Here is a 14,237-nt window from a genome sequence, read left to right as displayed (position 1 = left end):
GCGTTTGCATTACCTGGCCATTAGATATAATTAACATGCTATTTAAATATTAATTAACAGGTCAGCAGTGATTGTGTTAATTGAAAGAGAGGTGTGACGTTTAAAAATAGCGCCAATAGTTACGGTGACGCGTCCGCAAAGCGAGCGGTAACTTGTCATGTTATTTTATAACATTACACACTATTTTTACGACGGCAACACTACGCAAAAGATCGACCGGACCACGCCTGCGCACGGGATAGTTTGTACGGAGTTCGTGATACTATTTCCGGCGCTAAACGAGATAGCGGGCTTTGTACATGAAGGTGAAGCAGGAGTCGATCTCTCAGTCTTGATCGTTCGAAGGAAGCAGACGTCTTGGCCAGTTCCGAGCCTCGGACCCGGGGGCACAGGGCTTTCGATTTCCTGACGTTTTGGAGACGAGGACGATGGCCATCCGAAGGACGTCCCCCCCACGCCAGGAGATCGGAGGAACTCCACGGTCCCCACACGTTTGAAGACGCACTCCTCGATTCCGTCCTGGAAAGAATCGAGGGCAGCGAAGAGGCTGAAGAGCCTTTTGTGTAATTGGTATTTATTGTTCTTTTATGTTACGGTCCACCGAACTAGCTTTTGGGTTTTTGTTCTAATTTGTTTAAATATTATATCGCATTAGGTGCTCGTGATTCACTTGAGTAATTATACATCTTTATACACTGTAGCCCGCAAGTTATCTCATTTATTAATATACATTTGTTGAAATTTCTCTACTTGCTTTTCATTTAATTATCCTTATCACTATTGTCTCTATGCATCATCGTAGAGTGGCGCTCAAACCGAGATTTTATTATTACTTCCATATTTATTATACCTTTTCATTAATCTAGGAACATCACACGAATGAGTGAAGTAACCGGACAGGTAACTGAGGTCTATAGAGGTAAAAGTCAATCTACCTACGACCCTGCTTCCTATTTCCCCGAGTCTCATGCTATCCCTATCCTATCCATACATATTCCTTACTCCTACATTAAATCCTTCCATACATATAACCAACCCAAAATCCTTATATGACAAACTTCGGCAATCATTGGTAGCTGAATCGTGCCCGTGAAATAGGAATTATTCAGATAATACCTTTTCGCAATCGTGGCAGACGGAATCTGCCAATGAAATTTGAACACAACGCTGTTGCAAAGTCATGTTGTGGCCGCAATGCCAGAAGAATTTGCCCTACTTCTACTCGACACATCTTTTTACTAGTGACAGTTTAGTTGTGGGGTTGCAAATTATGTGAATTTTGAAAATATTTTTTTGTAATTTTAAAAGTTCAGGGTATTTAGAAAAAAAAATGTTAAAAAACACAGATAAATACTTAATTTAAAAAAAATATGACATGATAATATTCATATTATATAATATGTATTTGAGATTGTGGAATGCGATTTATATAAAACAGATTTTCATTGAAAAATTAATCTTTATAAAAATAGTAATCTAGTAGGTATATTTTATTTCATTTATTTAGGAAAACTCGTACATCCCTACAGCTAATAATAGATTCCTTCGTGTAAAATGTAACGCTATAATGGGTGAACTCTTTGTTGCGTAGGATCTCATTAAATAACGATCTCCAGTTTTGACATCAGGATTATGGGAACCATTATTTTCTTCATTGGTTATCTCCTCTGCTAATAATGTGAAGTCCCAGAGCTTGAGAGCACAGTCGAGAGATCCTGAACAAAAAAAAAATTATAAATATGACACGTCTCAATGCTGCATCATAATCGCAGAATTGTGAGATATTATAAGAACAATATTTTATGGATCATTACTAGTGACTTTCAAATAAGTATGTTTTACTACAGAACGAAAGATTGATTACCCGATGCTAGAATCGTGCCATCTCTACTGAATGCCAAAGCATGTAGTGGCGCTGTGTGTGTTGAAAATTCTGCAACGAGGTGTCCTTGTGAAATATCCCAAATGAGGATTTGTCCTCCACCGCCCCCTGAGGCTAAATATCTCCCGCAACTCGAGAAGGCTACCACATTGATGATTGACTGAAAACAGTTAACAAGTCTATGTATTTAAGAGCGTATTTCAGTGAAACGGCAAATAATTTTCAACAGTAGGTGCGACGAGCTTTCTCACTGGTCGCCAATCGGAGACCGACAGTCGAGGTGTCCACCGGTCGATTTGTTTTGTCATGGCGTCGGATGAAAATACAGTATAACCCCTATTTTACGTTTTTTAAGGGACTGAAAAAAAAACCTAATTGGAGGGAAAATGTAATTTTATGTTTCTAAAATTATTAAAAATTATTAAAAATTTTTATTAAAAAACAACATTCAATTTAAATTTTTATTGAAAATTTTTTTATTTTTTATTAAAAAAATCATGTATATTAGTTTGTTGGATTTTTGTTATGTAATTCTCACCTTATGCCGTTCGAATGTCACGACCCAATCATTGTCAATCGCGCGTAACTCGCATATTTTGAATATTTCCGATGTAAATCGCGGGAAATAATAACGTAAATGTGGGTATTAAATGTACTGAAATACATCGGGACTGAAAAAATTACACGCAATTGCCGGGAAAATGTGAATTCCGGGCACGTAGAAACGAGGTTATACTGTATTCTTAAATCGTGTAAAGATGACTAAAAAACTTTACGTATGTACTTAAAAAAGAAAACATGTCAATGAATATACTATTATTATTAGTAATATAACAATAAACATAACATTAAATGGACGCATGTTGGATTTTTATGACAAATTATATTTCGTTCGGCACGCGTCATTTGCACAATCCACGCATCGCCTAGCCACGATCTTTTTAGACCATGCCTCAACTGAAGTATAGCCTTATGTATATATAGCCATAAATATTTAGCAACTTGTTTTATTGAAGGTTTTTTATGGCAAATGCTGCGTTCCCAAGCGATTTTTTCAATTCAACTATCTGTTAAAATTATATTGGAGGAACCACATTTCAACTAAGTTGGTCAACCAAGTTGAATTGAATGAAGTCAAGATCCTTTTACTTCCATCCCATTAAACTGTGAGTCATGGTTCGAGTCTACGAAGCATTGAATCCCATTGGAATATAATTATGATGTGTCACATAGTGCTTTTATTTTAGTTTCTGAATTTACTGTCCAACAACATCTTGTAAAACTGTGAACTAACACGCTCCTCCCATTTTTAACCGCACTTCGATTGAAGTCCCTTCCGGTTGAGTTGTCCACGTGTTAAAACTGTGAACTAACAAGCTCCTCCTACTTTTAACCGCACTAGCGACTTCCGGTTATTGCCTAGATCTTCTGGTCGGACAGTAAGTGTGGTTTTTGTCGGAGACATTAGTTGTAAAATAGTCTGTTACTATAACCTTCACTCTATGGAGATTCGTATGTTCCGTTTAGGAATGAAAATGGTAATTCACCTTTCTTTAGACATAGCACCTCCAGGTACTACAACAACCTCGGTTGAAAACATCAAACAAATATGTATCTAAATATCCCTCATCGGCTTCATTGATAATACATAATAATGAATAACCATGATACACACATTTAAAAATGGTATTTTTTATTATGTATTTGACGTTTGGCCAATGTTGACTAAGGTAGCGGGACAGCAATGAGGCTGACAAAACTGCAAATACCATATTTCACCGTTTTATCTCAGATTCAAAGAATGGTCTGTTTATAGACAGACCTACGTTTACTAACATACAACATTTTCTCTGTCTAAATCACAGTTCTTCAAGTTGATATGGTCGCCACTGTATAAATGTCACTGGTATAAGTTTTACTACACATAACCTTCAATTAAAGATTTATCCAAAATCAAAAAAAACTTCCTAATGGGAAAAAAAATATTTTATGATTTAGGAACCGTGCGATGATTGTAACCTGTGGTTGCCAATAATAGCGATTTGTAATAAAAAATGAATACCTTATGACCAGTCATAATTCTGACTTGATTTCCAGTAACGCAGTCCCATAATCTAACAGTTCGGTCACTTGACCCAGTGGCAATGTAGTTTGAATTCGGATGAAATTGAATGCACTGCAAATAAACAAATAATCAATTATAATCGACACACCTTCATTAATTGTGCTATGTAAATTTCATAGAACCAGAATAGCACATAAATTGTACTATTCCAGTGTTTATCTTGTTTTCTATTGATTGAATATTTTCTCATACTTGAAAATACTTACATCAACGTCAGATAAATGTCCGCTGAAAATTCGTAATGGTTGATGATGATCAGTGGCCCAGAGACGAGCCGTTTTATCATGGGATGCTGTAGCAAAATAATGACCGTGCGGTGAAAACCTTATATCCCATACAGGATTCATGTGTCCACGATAACAGACAACACATTTCCACGCATGCAATGACCATAGACGAACTGGAATAGACAATAAGGAAGGTGTAATAATATGACAAGACTAAAGAAAAATAAGTTGGTTGATTTTTTTTAAATGACTCACTGGTAGTATCTTCAGAACAAGAAATCAACAGCGATTTGTATGGATCAAACGCAACACGGTATAATGGTCCGGAATGTCCTAGTAATGTTCTGCTTGTTACTCCCAACCGTTCGTCCATCATACGGACTAAAACATCAACTGAAAAAAAAAAGATTATAATATAAAATGTTTTTAGTCAAAAGTGTGGCTAAATTAATTAATATATCTTTATCATATATACATACCTGCTTCCCTATCAATGTCGACCAATCTATCAACGGACTTCATAGCTCGAAGTTTATTTGGGGTAAGAGACCATACCTGAAACAAATGGATTAAAATGTAACTTATTATATATGTTACACCAAATGTGCGAAATTGACTATTGCATGAAATGGGCTAAATTTTGGCTAATTTATGTAATAGTCAATTTAATACGGATGATTTTATTAGTTATAATTGGACATAATATAATATTATTAGGTTAGGTTGCGTTGGGTTAGGTTAGGTTAGGTTAGGTTTTGAAATTCTGAATTATTCAACTGAATGTCCATTTTGAGGTTAGCTAACAAGTGTCAACAAACTATCAAAAACGTACAATCGACCATTGCATGTACGATACCCAAGCACGAATCAAATCGCGAAAATACCTTTTAATAAAATTCATCCGTTATCATATTATAGTTCTAGTTTTTTTGCGCATAGTAAATGGATATGAACGTCATTTTAGTTATTGATTGGTATATTTTTATATTATAATCAATGACATCTGACACATTTCATTTGGTTAGTTTGATTAGTTGCAAAAAATACCACCGGAGCGCGACCACCTATTTTGACCATAGATAATATACGTATATTTTGACCAATCCACGAGCATTTCACACATTTAGTTTAGTTGCAAAAAATACCACCGTAGCGCTACTATCTAATTTGTCCAATGCATGAACAAGGCAGAAAAATTACTGCGGAATTCATGCACTCACTAGATATTTTGTCTAATTCATGAATAAGGCAACGGGCTTGCATTTTTCATGATTTAGGCAAAATTTAGCCCATTTCATGTAATAGTCAATTTCGCACATTCGGCGTAACATATATAGTGAATTTATATTACATAAGCACCATTTCAACCAATAATACATTGCATGTTTGAAATGATGACCAGAATAAATTTAAATGTATTACCCAACTTAATTAGTATGGCTGAATACTATCTTGGAATTACAGGACAGTCGCAATTAGATAGGACACACATAGCTTAGAATCCCAGCATTTATCAATTCACCGAGTGATCATGCTACATGAATGTTTAAAATAAAATACCTTGATGGCAGAGTTATTAAATCCTACTGCGAGCAGACTTGAATCTTCGGCGATGTCTGCACATGTGACGTTGTGTACAGAGTTCAACATGGTATAAAAACAGATGGATGGCAGGCAATCTGGGCCTAGAGCAACCCTCTTTGATGCCTCTCTAAGGGATTTGCACTTTTCTACCTTGTCTGTTTCTTTTCTAAAAATGATAATTACGAATAATACAGAATTTATGTTTCAATTTTAATGTTGAAAATAAAAACAGGAAGCATCTTACAAGTCTGGCAGTGGCATTCGATCCACAGGGGGAGCATTCGGATCTGATTTGGTCTTTTTAGAAAAGAGAGGATCCTTTTTGCTTTTCTTCTTCTTTGGTTTATCTGGAGCCTCCTCCACCTCTTCATCTTCTTCGACGGGAGCCGTGAGAATTTGAATATCTGGCTCTTTTAATAGACCATAGTAAACTTTTGTACGGTTTTCTGTAAATAGAAATATAAAACTAATTTTTCAGTATTTTGGAAATATCATTCTTAATAATGTTACGTGTTGGTTTTTGGATGGGTGGATTGGGAGAATGATGTACCCTGACAACATTTGAATAATTGCTGTGAAAATTCAGATTTATTCTCGATAAGATGTACGTTTTCCCAACACGAAAGAACTAAAATAACAAAGGAAATTTCTTAATACTGTAAATATATTGACACAGTTGAGACATTAAGTCATGACGTAAACTTAGTTGCCACACATATTGAAGCACTTGCCATGTTTAGTGCCCTCGCCCATTAGTCCGCCTGCAGTCGCCAACACTTGACTCCTCGTCCTTGCTCCCCCTTCGTAGAGTTCAAGATGCAGACGGTTATTGACAATGTTGGATATGACCGACGAATTCTTTTGTTCGTGTAGAAATCTCTTGAGCAATGAGGATGTGTCACGAGATATTTGGATGACAAACTTATTTGATCTGAAACATTGATGATAAAATTAACTGAAAATACTAATGAATCAATTTTTTTACTAATTTAGTTAAAATGTAATTAGATTAAATTATTTCAATTTATTTTTCTTTTTTTTTTTTTAACATATTGTGGACATTACAAATTATAAGTTTAAGACGTTCACAACATGACATTTAGAAACAAAGATATATAAATATAACAGTATTACATAAAAAAAAGAGATAGATGAGTAGATAAATTAGATAGGATGAGTTAAGCAGACCCTATTTTAAGAATTTATAAAACAACGTCCACCTAAACTCATTCTCACGTAGGTGGAATATATCAACACCCGAAGCAATTTCGTTGAACATAGTTATCGCCCTCCCAATTGGCATTACCAGTGGCAGGTTGGTTCTGCACCTTAGGAGAATAAACAACTGATGGTCTCTATTTCTAAGATAGTTATCAAGGACACACAGGTCAACACTGCCAAGAATGGCAGAGTTCTCATTTATACCTCGTATAAGTACAATTATAATTCCTCTACTCTGTGAAGCCGATTTTCTCCGGCTGTATAGGAGTGAGAATGATAAGTTACTTTTAACTTACCAATAAATTAATTGTAAAATCGTTGACCAACCGTTTGCTGATTTGTTTTGACGTACAGTTTTATTGTCAATTGGCATTTGAGTTTAAACTAAACACACAGTAAACACATAATAATGCTCGTACAATATGAATGTGACAATGTTACTGGCCACAGTGGCTTGACAGGTAGAAATTAGTGGTTTGTTTTTGTAATGGTGCGGAAGATGGAACAGCTATCATCTCAACAATGAATTTTTAGAAGTACGAGTATAACTCAATCTCTATATTAGAGTGTGCATTAGAAACTGTACCAAGTAAATGCTAATTTAATTATTAATTTAGGATTACTCATAGGGAAATATTTTCAATGGGTAGTACATGAAAATATACAGAATACAGTAGAATCCAGTATTATCTAAACCAGCGAAGAAGAATGATCGTATGTCGCGACTATAAATTTTTTAACAACATTCGAAACTATTGCACATTTTCATGTTATTTTATTTTTCAGTTTCCTTATATTCCTGTATTCTGGCACCGTCAAGTATTATGTAGTAATGACGGTATACTGTACAATGAAATATAAATTATGTATTAATAAAAGGACATAATATCTATTACTTTTAAACATTTTTGCAAACAGTAACCCAAAGCTTTGAATAAAAAAAATTATATAATTATAATAATAATAATTTATAAGAAACATTTACTTAAAAGTTTCTGCAAGATCATCCGAGTTGATTTGGCTTTTGGTAGTTATCTGTGAGAATCTTCTGATGTCTTCCTGATAGAAATCCTCTTGCTCTCGCCCAAATTGATCCAACATTCCTTTCGCATGGTTGTCATGTCCGCTCATTATCAACTCTATATAGAGATGGATTAATATTGGATACAATACAGTAGATAATTCATGCTGAAAGAAACGAATTAAATTATATTTTATAGCGGTTAATCTCGCGTTAGACGGAAACATCAGTAAAATGTAAAAAAATGGAGGGTATCATCGAGTCGCTTTTTCGCATAACAAACATCTAGTGGATAAAACAAAGTATCAACTTTTTAAAAGATAGATATATTTCTCTGAATAGTTTTAATAGTAAAAAGTTTGTATCAGAATATTGAAGAAATAGATGGAGTAATTGAATATACAAAGTGATGATTGATTTGATGACTTGATTAATTTAGAAATTATATTGCCGAGACATTATTAATAATTACAATATGATCGCAGTATTTTGTATTCTGTAAAATGATTGCGCAATCATGCAGTCCACCAATGTCAGTGTGCCAGACTTTTTGTTTGGCAGATCGTAAAATTTCAATGATATTATTAAAGAACTCGATGCATGTACTGATACCAAATATCACAATGCCTAAATACCCCATCAAAAATCCTGCAATCGACAAAGTTGGGAAGATAATAATATTATTGTAACTGTAAATGAGTCAAGGCTAGACCAGGGATGGACAGCGAAACAAACAAAAAGAGAGATACCGTAATTTGTTTCTGGGAGGACGAAGGACCGAAAGTAGGTACGACCAGTCGGGAGCCTACCCTCGAGCCTTCATCGTCACGTCTAAATGCAATTTGCCACCGTTTCGCGTCAAAGTGTACGTGAATGTTAAAAAATTGTTGATAATAATTAATTGTTACTTGTCTTAAAAGCGAAATATACTTACGTAATACTTAATTTCTCTGAATCCGTGGTTTTAATAAATATAAATAAACCCCCTACATAAACCCATACATATCAGTACTTACTCAAAAAATAAATCATTGCAACAATGATTGTCCCAGTATGAAAGTAACGATAAAAAAGTAACTTTAAATTTAGAAATAGTACACCACAAATTTGAAGTATCATAACGATCGCCTATATTCTTACATTCGTGCATTTGCGTTGGCGATATATTATGGTTCCGTTCGCTACTAGTGTTGAAAATTTACTAACAGTACTATTAGTACCTGTGTTTTTGTAGTTATTACAATATGTGAACATCACAAAATGTGGGAGTTGACTAATAAGTATTATTTACAAGGAATGGCTGTAAACCATTCAGTCAACTAATTTTTTTACCCTGTTCGGTCATAATATGGACCTCCACAGAATGGAGGTTGTATTAACCCTTAGAATGCTACGCAACGATATATCATTGTTTTTGATAATGGCGAGAAATGCTAACAACGATCGTCGTTTTGCTTTTGATGCCTGAAATGTTAAGTTAATTTGGGAACATACTACTGCACCAGTGGTACGAAACATTGTTTTGTCTATTTAGTTTTATTGTTGTGTAATATAACCCGATTCATATATGTTTTGTGACTGGGTAGGTTTAGAACTTATAACTATTGTTAATTTTTTTCATGGCATCACCCTTTTTATAATAAAAACAATTCCAAATACAAATTTCAGTTTACAATATAAAAATTTGTTTACAGTCAAATTATTGGTGGAAGGACAATGTTTTATTTTATTTTATGGATTTGAACCAATGGGAAAGTCTTTTACTCAACTCAGTGTTTAAAGTAAAGTGCATTGGTGCTATATAAAAACAGTTTCATTTATAAAAAAATAATGAAATAAAATCATTTGCAATACATATTTTAAATGTTCCAATAACAAACACCATAAAGACCTTTTTCACAAATCACGCATATTGTAAGAGATCTTTTAACGAGGCCACCATGCAAAATTTTTCTTTTCAGCCGGGTAGTTTCCTAATTCCACTACTTTGTACGAGGGTGGGTCAATAATTCCTTAGAAAAAAGCATTAAAACAGTTTTTATTTTTGTATTTTTTTTTTATTTCTCAACATAATCTCCTTGGAGCTCAATACACTTGGTTAGACGTTTCTCAATTTTTTTAAACCGTCAGAAAAATAAGTTTTCGGAAGGTCCTCAAAATAAGCATTTGTCCGATCGATGACTTCTTCATTTGAAAAAAAACGTTGACCACTTAGCCATTTTTTTAAGTTTGGGAAAAGGAAAAAGTCACTGGGGGCTAAATCTGGCGAATACGGTGGGTGGTCGACCAATTCGAACTTCAATTCTTCAATTTTAGCCATTGATCGTAAACATGTGTGAACACGGGCATTGTCCTGATGAAAGAGGATTTTTTTCCTGTTTAAATGAGGCCGTTTTTCTTCAATTTTGTTTTTTAGCTGGTCCAATAAAGATGCATAATAATCCCCTGTTATTGTTTTTCCTTTTTCCAAATAGTCAACGAAAATAATTTCACGTGCATCCCAAAATACAGTAGCCATAACCTTACCAGCTGATTTTACGGTTTTCGCCTTCTTTGGACATGGTTTGCCTTCGCAATCCACTGCTTTGACTGTTCTTTCGTCTCGGGAGTATAGTGGTGTATCCATGTTTCATCTACAGTCACAAAGCGACGAAAAAATTCATCCGGATTGCGTTGCATGAGCGACAACAGGGCTTTAGAGGCCACCACCCTATTGCGTTTATTGTCGACTGTGAGCAAACGCGGCACCCATCTTGCAGAAATATTTTTCATGCCCAATTTGTCATGTAAAATAGAAATGACGCTACCTTTTGAGATCCCTGTAACCTCAATTATCTCACTCAACTTTAATCTTCGGTCACTTAACACCATATCGTGGATTTTATTGATCATTTCTGGTGTAGTCACCTTTACAGGACGTCCTGAGCGTGGTTCATCCTTTGTTGATGTACGACCACGTTTAAATTCATTTAACCAGTTATAAATAGTTGCAAGTGAAGGAGCAGATATGCCGTGAACTAAATCCAACTCATTTTTTATTTCCTTTGCTGTTAACCCTTTTATATTAAAATGTTTAATAACAGCTCTAAACTCAATTTTCTCCATTTTCCATTTTTCCATTTTCCACAAGCAAATTTTTTTTTAAATGTACGAGAAACACACAACAACCCGACCAATCTGATTGAAACTTCGCAGCATACTGAATCGGTAGTGCCGCTGCATGAAAACAAACCGCTTACAGTACTAGTCGCGCCACCTGTCGGCTTTTCTAAGGACTTATTGACCCACCCTCGTACCTATTATCCCTCGTGTGGGATAACCGATTGTTTCCAATAACTGGTAAAAATAAAAACTCTGTGCGCGGATCGTACATTTCGCTCGCTCTCGTGATCGACTGTATGATGGAGCGAGAAAGATATATGTAAATTACTTTTAACAGTAGATGTAGCTCGGGATATCTAATCGCCGCATTATCTATTCAAAACGATAAATCAATTACGAAACGTGTTTTCATAATATTCCGATTTCGCAGAATCAATTAAGAGTGGTAAGGTGTCTAAAAATAATACAATACTTTAATTTATCGACAATTATTGGTAGCAATCCTCGACCGGAGTTTGCACAACATCGTAGCAGCCAAAGGGTTGTATTTTTTATTTACAAGAAATGGATGTTAGCCACTTGTTCAACCTCATTAGGTCCATACTCTGGTTTCAAATACACATTGAAAAACAACATGTGAATTTTACCAGACCAGGCAACGACATTGCATAGACAAAGGCAGGCCGACCAAGAAGGAGATGGGCTGACGCCGTAGAAGAGGACTGGCTTCATATAGGAAGACCCGGTAACTGGAGAAGTGTGGCGATAGATCGGAGTGAGTGGAGAGCGGTTGTGGAGGCCAAATCCCACCCCAGGATGTAGCGCCGTGGAAGAAGAAGAAGGCAACGACATTAGCCTTTAATTTCTATTTAGGGGGTAGGAATAGAAGAGAAAAAAGAAAGAACATTACAAACATGTGAATTTACCGAGGTCAACATAAGCAGAAAATGACTCGTCAGCACAACGTATGTACAAGGTGTTGTGATTATTCGATAATAGTGCCGCAGATGTCCGCATGATATTTTATAACTTTCTTTTTAGACCAAACCCAACCTATCTAATATAATCTTACGTGTGTGATAATGATGCATCGAAATGTATGAAAATTTCGGTACAAGTCGGTTATGGGGAACCCAGTGGCAAACACATTTTGAAAATAGCCGATATACTGGATTATTTGTTAGGTTGGGTTAGTTTAGATTAGGTTTCCATTCTGGAATTTTGCCAAAATAGGTAGTGACAATTAGTGCGCTTCCCGCCTGGCTTCCCCATAACCAACTTGTACCAAAATTTATTGTAAAAATGTATGTAATTATTCCATCGAAAATTATCTGCGCCGACAGAAAAAGGTATTTAATATAATTGTCTACATGGAATAAACTGTTTTCGTAAAAAAAAATAAAAAAAGGTCATACGGGCATCTGTGGCATATTTACTGATTATTCTAAAGAAGTTGGAAAACTATACTGAAAACATTGTGAGCGAATAAAAAGCGAGCTACAGAGCAAAATGCTAGGAGTTCGACGAGAACATCTACAAACTCTTTATTAACTACAAACAGGCATATAACTGCATTGACCGAGAAAACTATTCTATGTCTTGATGGACTTTGAGATTCACCTAAAATCAGTTCATCAGTTACAACTCAAAATACATTATTCAGAAGGTAAATGGTTGACTGATGGAAGGTTTTGATATGTCCCGGACCCTCTCTCATGAACTTTAGTTTGGCTCTCGAGTGCAACATCAGGAAATCCCAGGTGAACCCGAGTGGCACGATACTCGACACACTGAGCCAACTAGTTGGCTACACCGGTGACCTAAACATATTTTTTTACAGTCTGTCCAGGTTATTGTTGAGGATGAATGAAAAAGTCACGATTGGCACAAAAATAACAATCAATTTACCTTGTATATATCTAGCGAGCTTTCAACGAATTTCTTCAAATTTTCGTAAGCGTACGTATAAGAATTTGGATCTCCTTCTCCGTGATAGGCAGCGAGTACATTGCTGATGTCTACATCTGCATTAGAATCAAGAGCAGGAATATTAACATCAGTTAGATTTGCTTCTTTTCTTAACAATTCCTCGGTTCCCTGAAATGTGTAGGTACATATTCATTTAAAACACTCAAACTAAATAAGGTAAACATAATACAAACCGTGCAGAAATCAATTGAATACCCACCTTTAGATTATATTTTCGCAGTAGCTGAAGTACAGCAAGAAGCGGTGGATTTTTGTCAGTCATTTTTATTCATCAACTGTTTCCTATCGCAATTTGTCAATTATTTCATCGTTTTATAACGACGGCTTCTCAAAAACAACACACGACTGTCATATTTTAATAAATATGGCGGTACTAATGCTGCCAGCACAATAACGAATACCCCTTAACTTTATTTTTACTTAACAAAGCTGTCAATGAAACTCCGTCTATTTTTGGCCTACTTGTAAATTTTGAGAAGCAATAACCAAAGAGATAAGTCTTCAATCTCTTTGGCAATACCTTATATTTTTTGTAAATTTTTAATTATTAAAAGGGGAATATATATTCGCACAATTGAATAGACTGTTTTCACAAAGCGCTGACAACATTTAAAAAGATGTTCGTCACATCGGAAATGGATGATATTCACAAATCAACAACAACACTCAAATGATCGATTTGCACTAAGGAAAAAGTAGTCTTCACGTATCAATATACTATTGTAACCAATTAATCGTAAAAGAATACAAACACTATGAAAATTAGGTTTAATGATTTTAAACAATATTTTGGCAAAACATAAGTATGTATTAGGCACCTACTTTCAGATTCAAATAATACTATAAATACCTATTTAGAAAGTGACGTTAATTAAAACTTAGGTAATTGTGCCGCAGATGCCGTCATGAGCTTTTATGATTTTTTTTACGAAAACAGTTTATTCCAGTAGACAATTATAATAAATACCTTTTTCTGTCGGCACATAGGTTTTTCGATCCAATAATTGTTAATTTAAAATTTGAAATGCTCATAGATTTTGATACTTCATTATCACAATCTAAGATTATATTATTAGGTACCTAATA

General features: G+C 35.0%; 1 protein-coding gene across 1 annotated transcript; it reads right to left on the bottom strand.

Annotated features, from left to right (window-relative positions):
* Positions 1-1,384: 1,384 nt before the first annotated feature.
* On the bottom strand, positions 1,385-13,523 carry Taf5 (TATA-box binding protein associated factor 5). Its single transcript, XM_085955335.1, has 12 exons — positions 13,351-13,523; positions 13,071-13,259; positions 8,025-8,227; positions 6,550-6,749; positions 6,063-6,264; positions 5,795-5,984; positions 4,714-4,789; positions 4,490-4,627; positions 4,214-4,407; positions 3,945-4,058; positions 1,865-2,042; positions 1,385-1,715 (listed from the first exon to the last, which is right to left on the bottom strand). The coding sequence occupies exons 1-12, from the start codon at positions 13,411-13,413 to the stop codon at positions 1,504-1,506; spliced, it is 1,959 nt and encodes a 652-aa protein (XP_085811461.1). The 5' UTR covers positions 13,414-13,523; the 3' UTR covers positions 1,385-1,503.
* Positions 13,524-14,237: the final 714 nt, after the last annotated feature.

Source organism: Rhyacophila brunnea, unplaced genomic scaffold (assembly GCF_057557595.1).
Source record: "Rhyacophila brunnea isolate RB1 unplaced genomic scaffold, BYU_Rbru_1.0 scaffold_5, whole genome shotgun sequence".
NCBI lineage: Eukaryota > Metazoa > Arthropoda > Insecta > Trichoptera > Rhyacophilidae > Rhyacophila > Rhyacophila brunnea.
The sequence above is the reverse complement of the archived record's forward strand: the minus strand, read 5'-3'. Positions and strand labels throughout refer to the sequence as shown.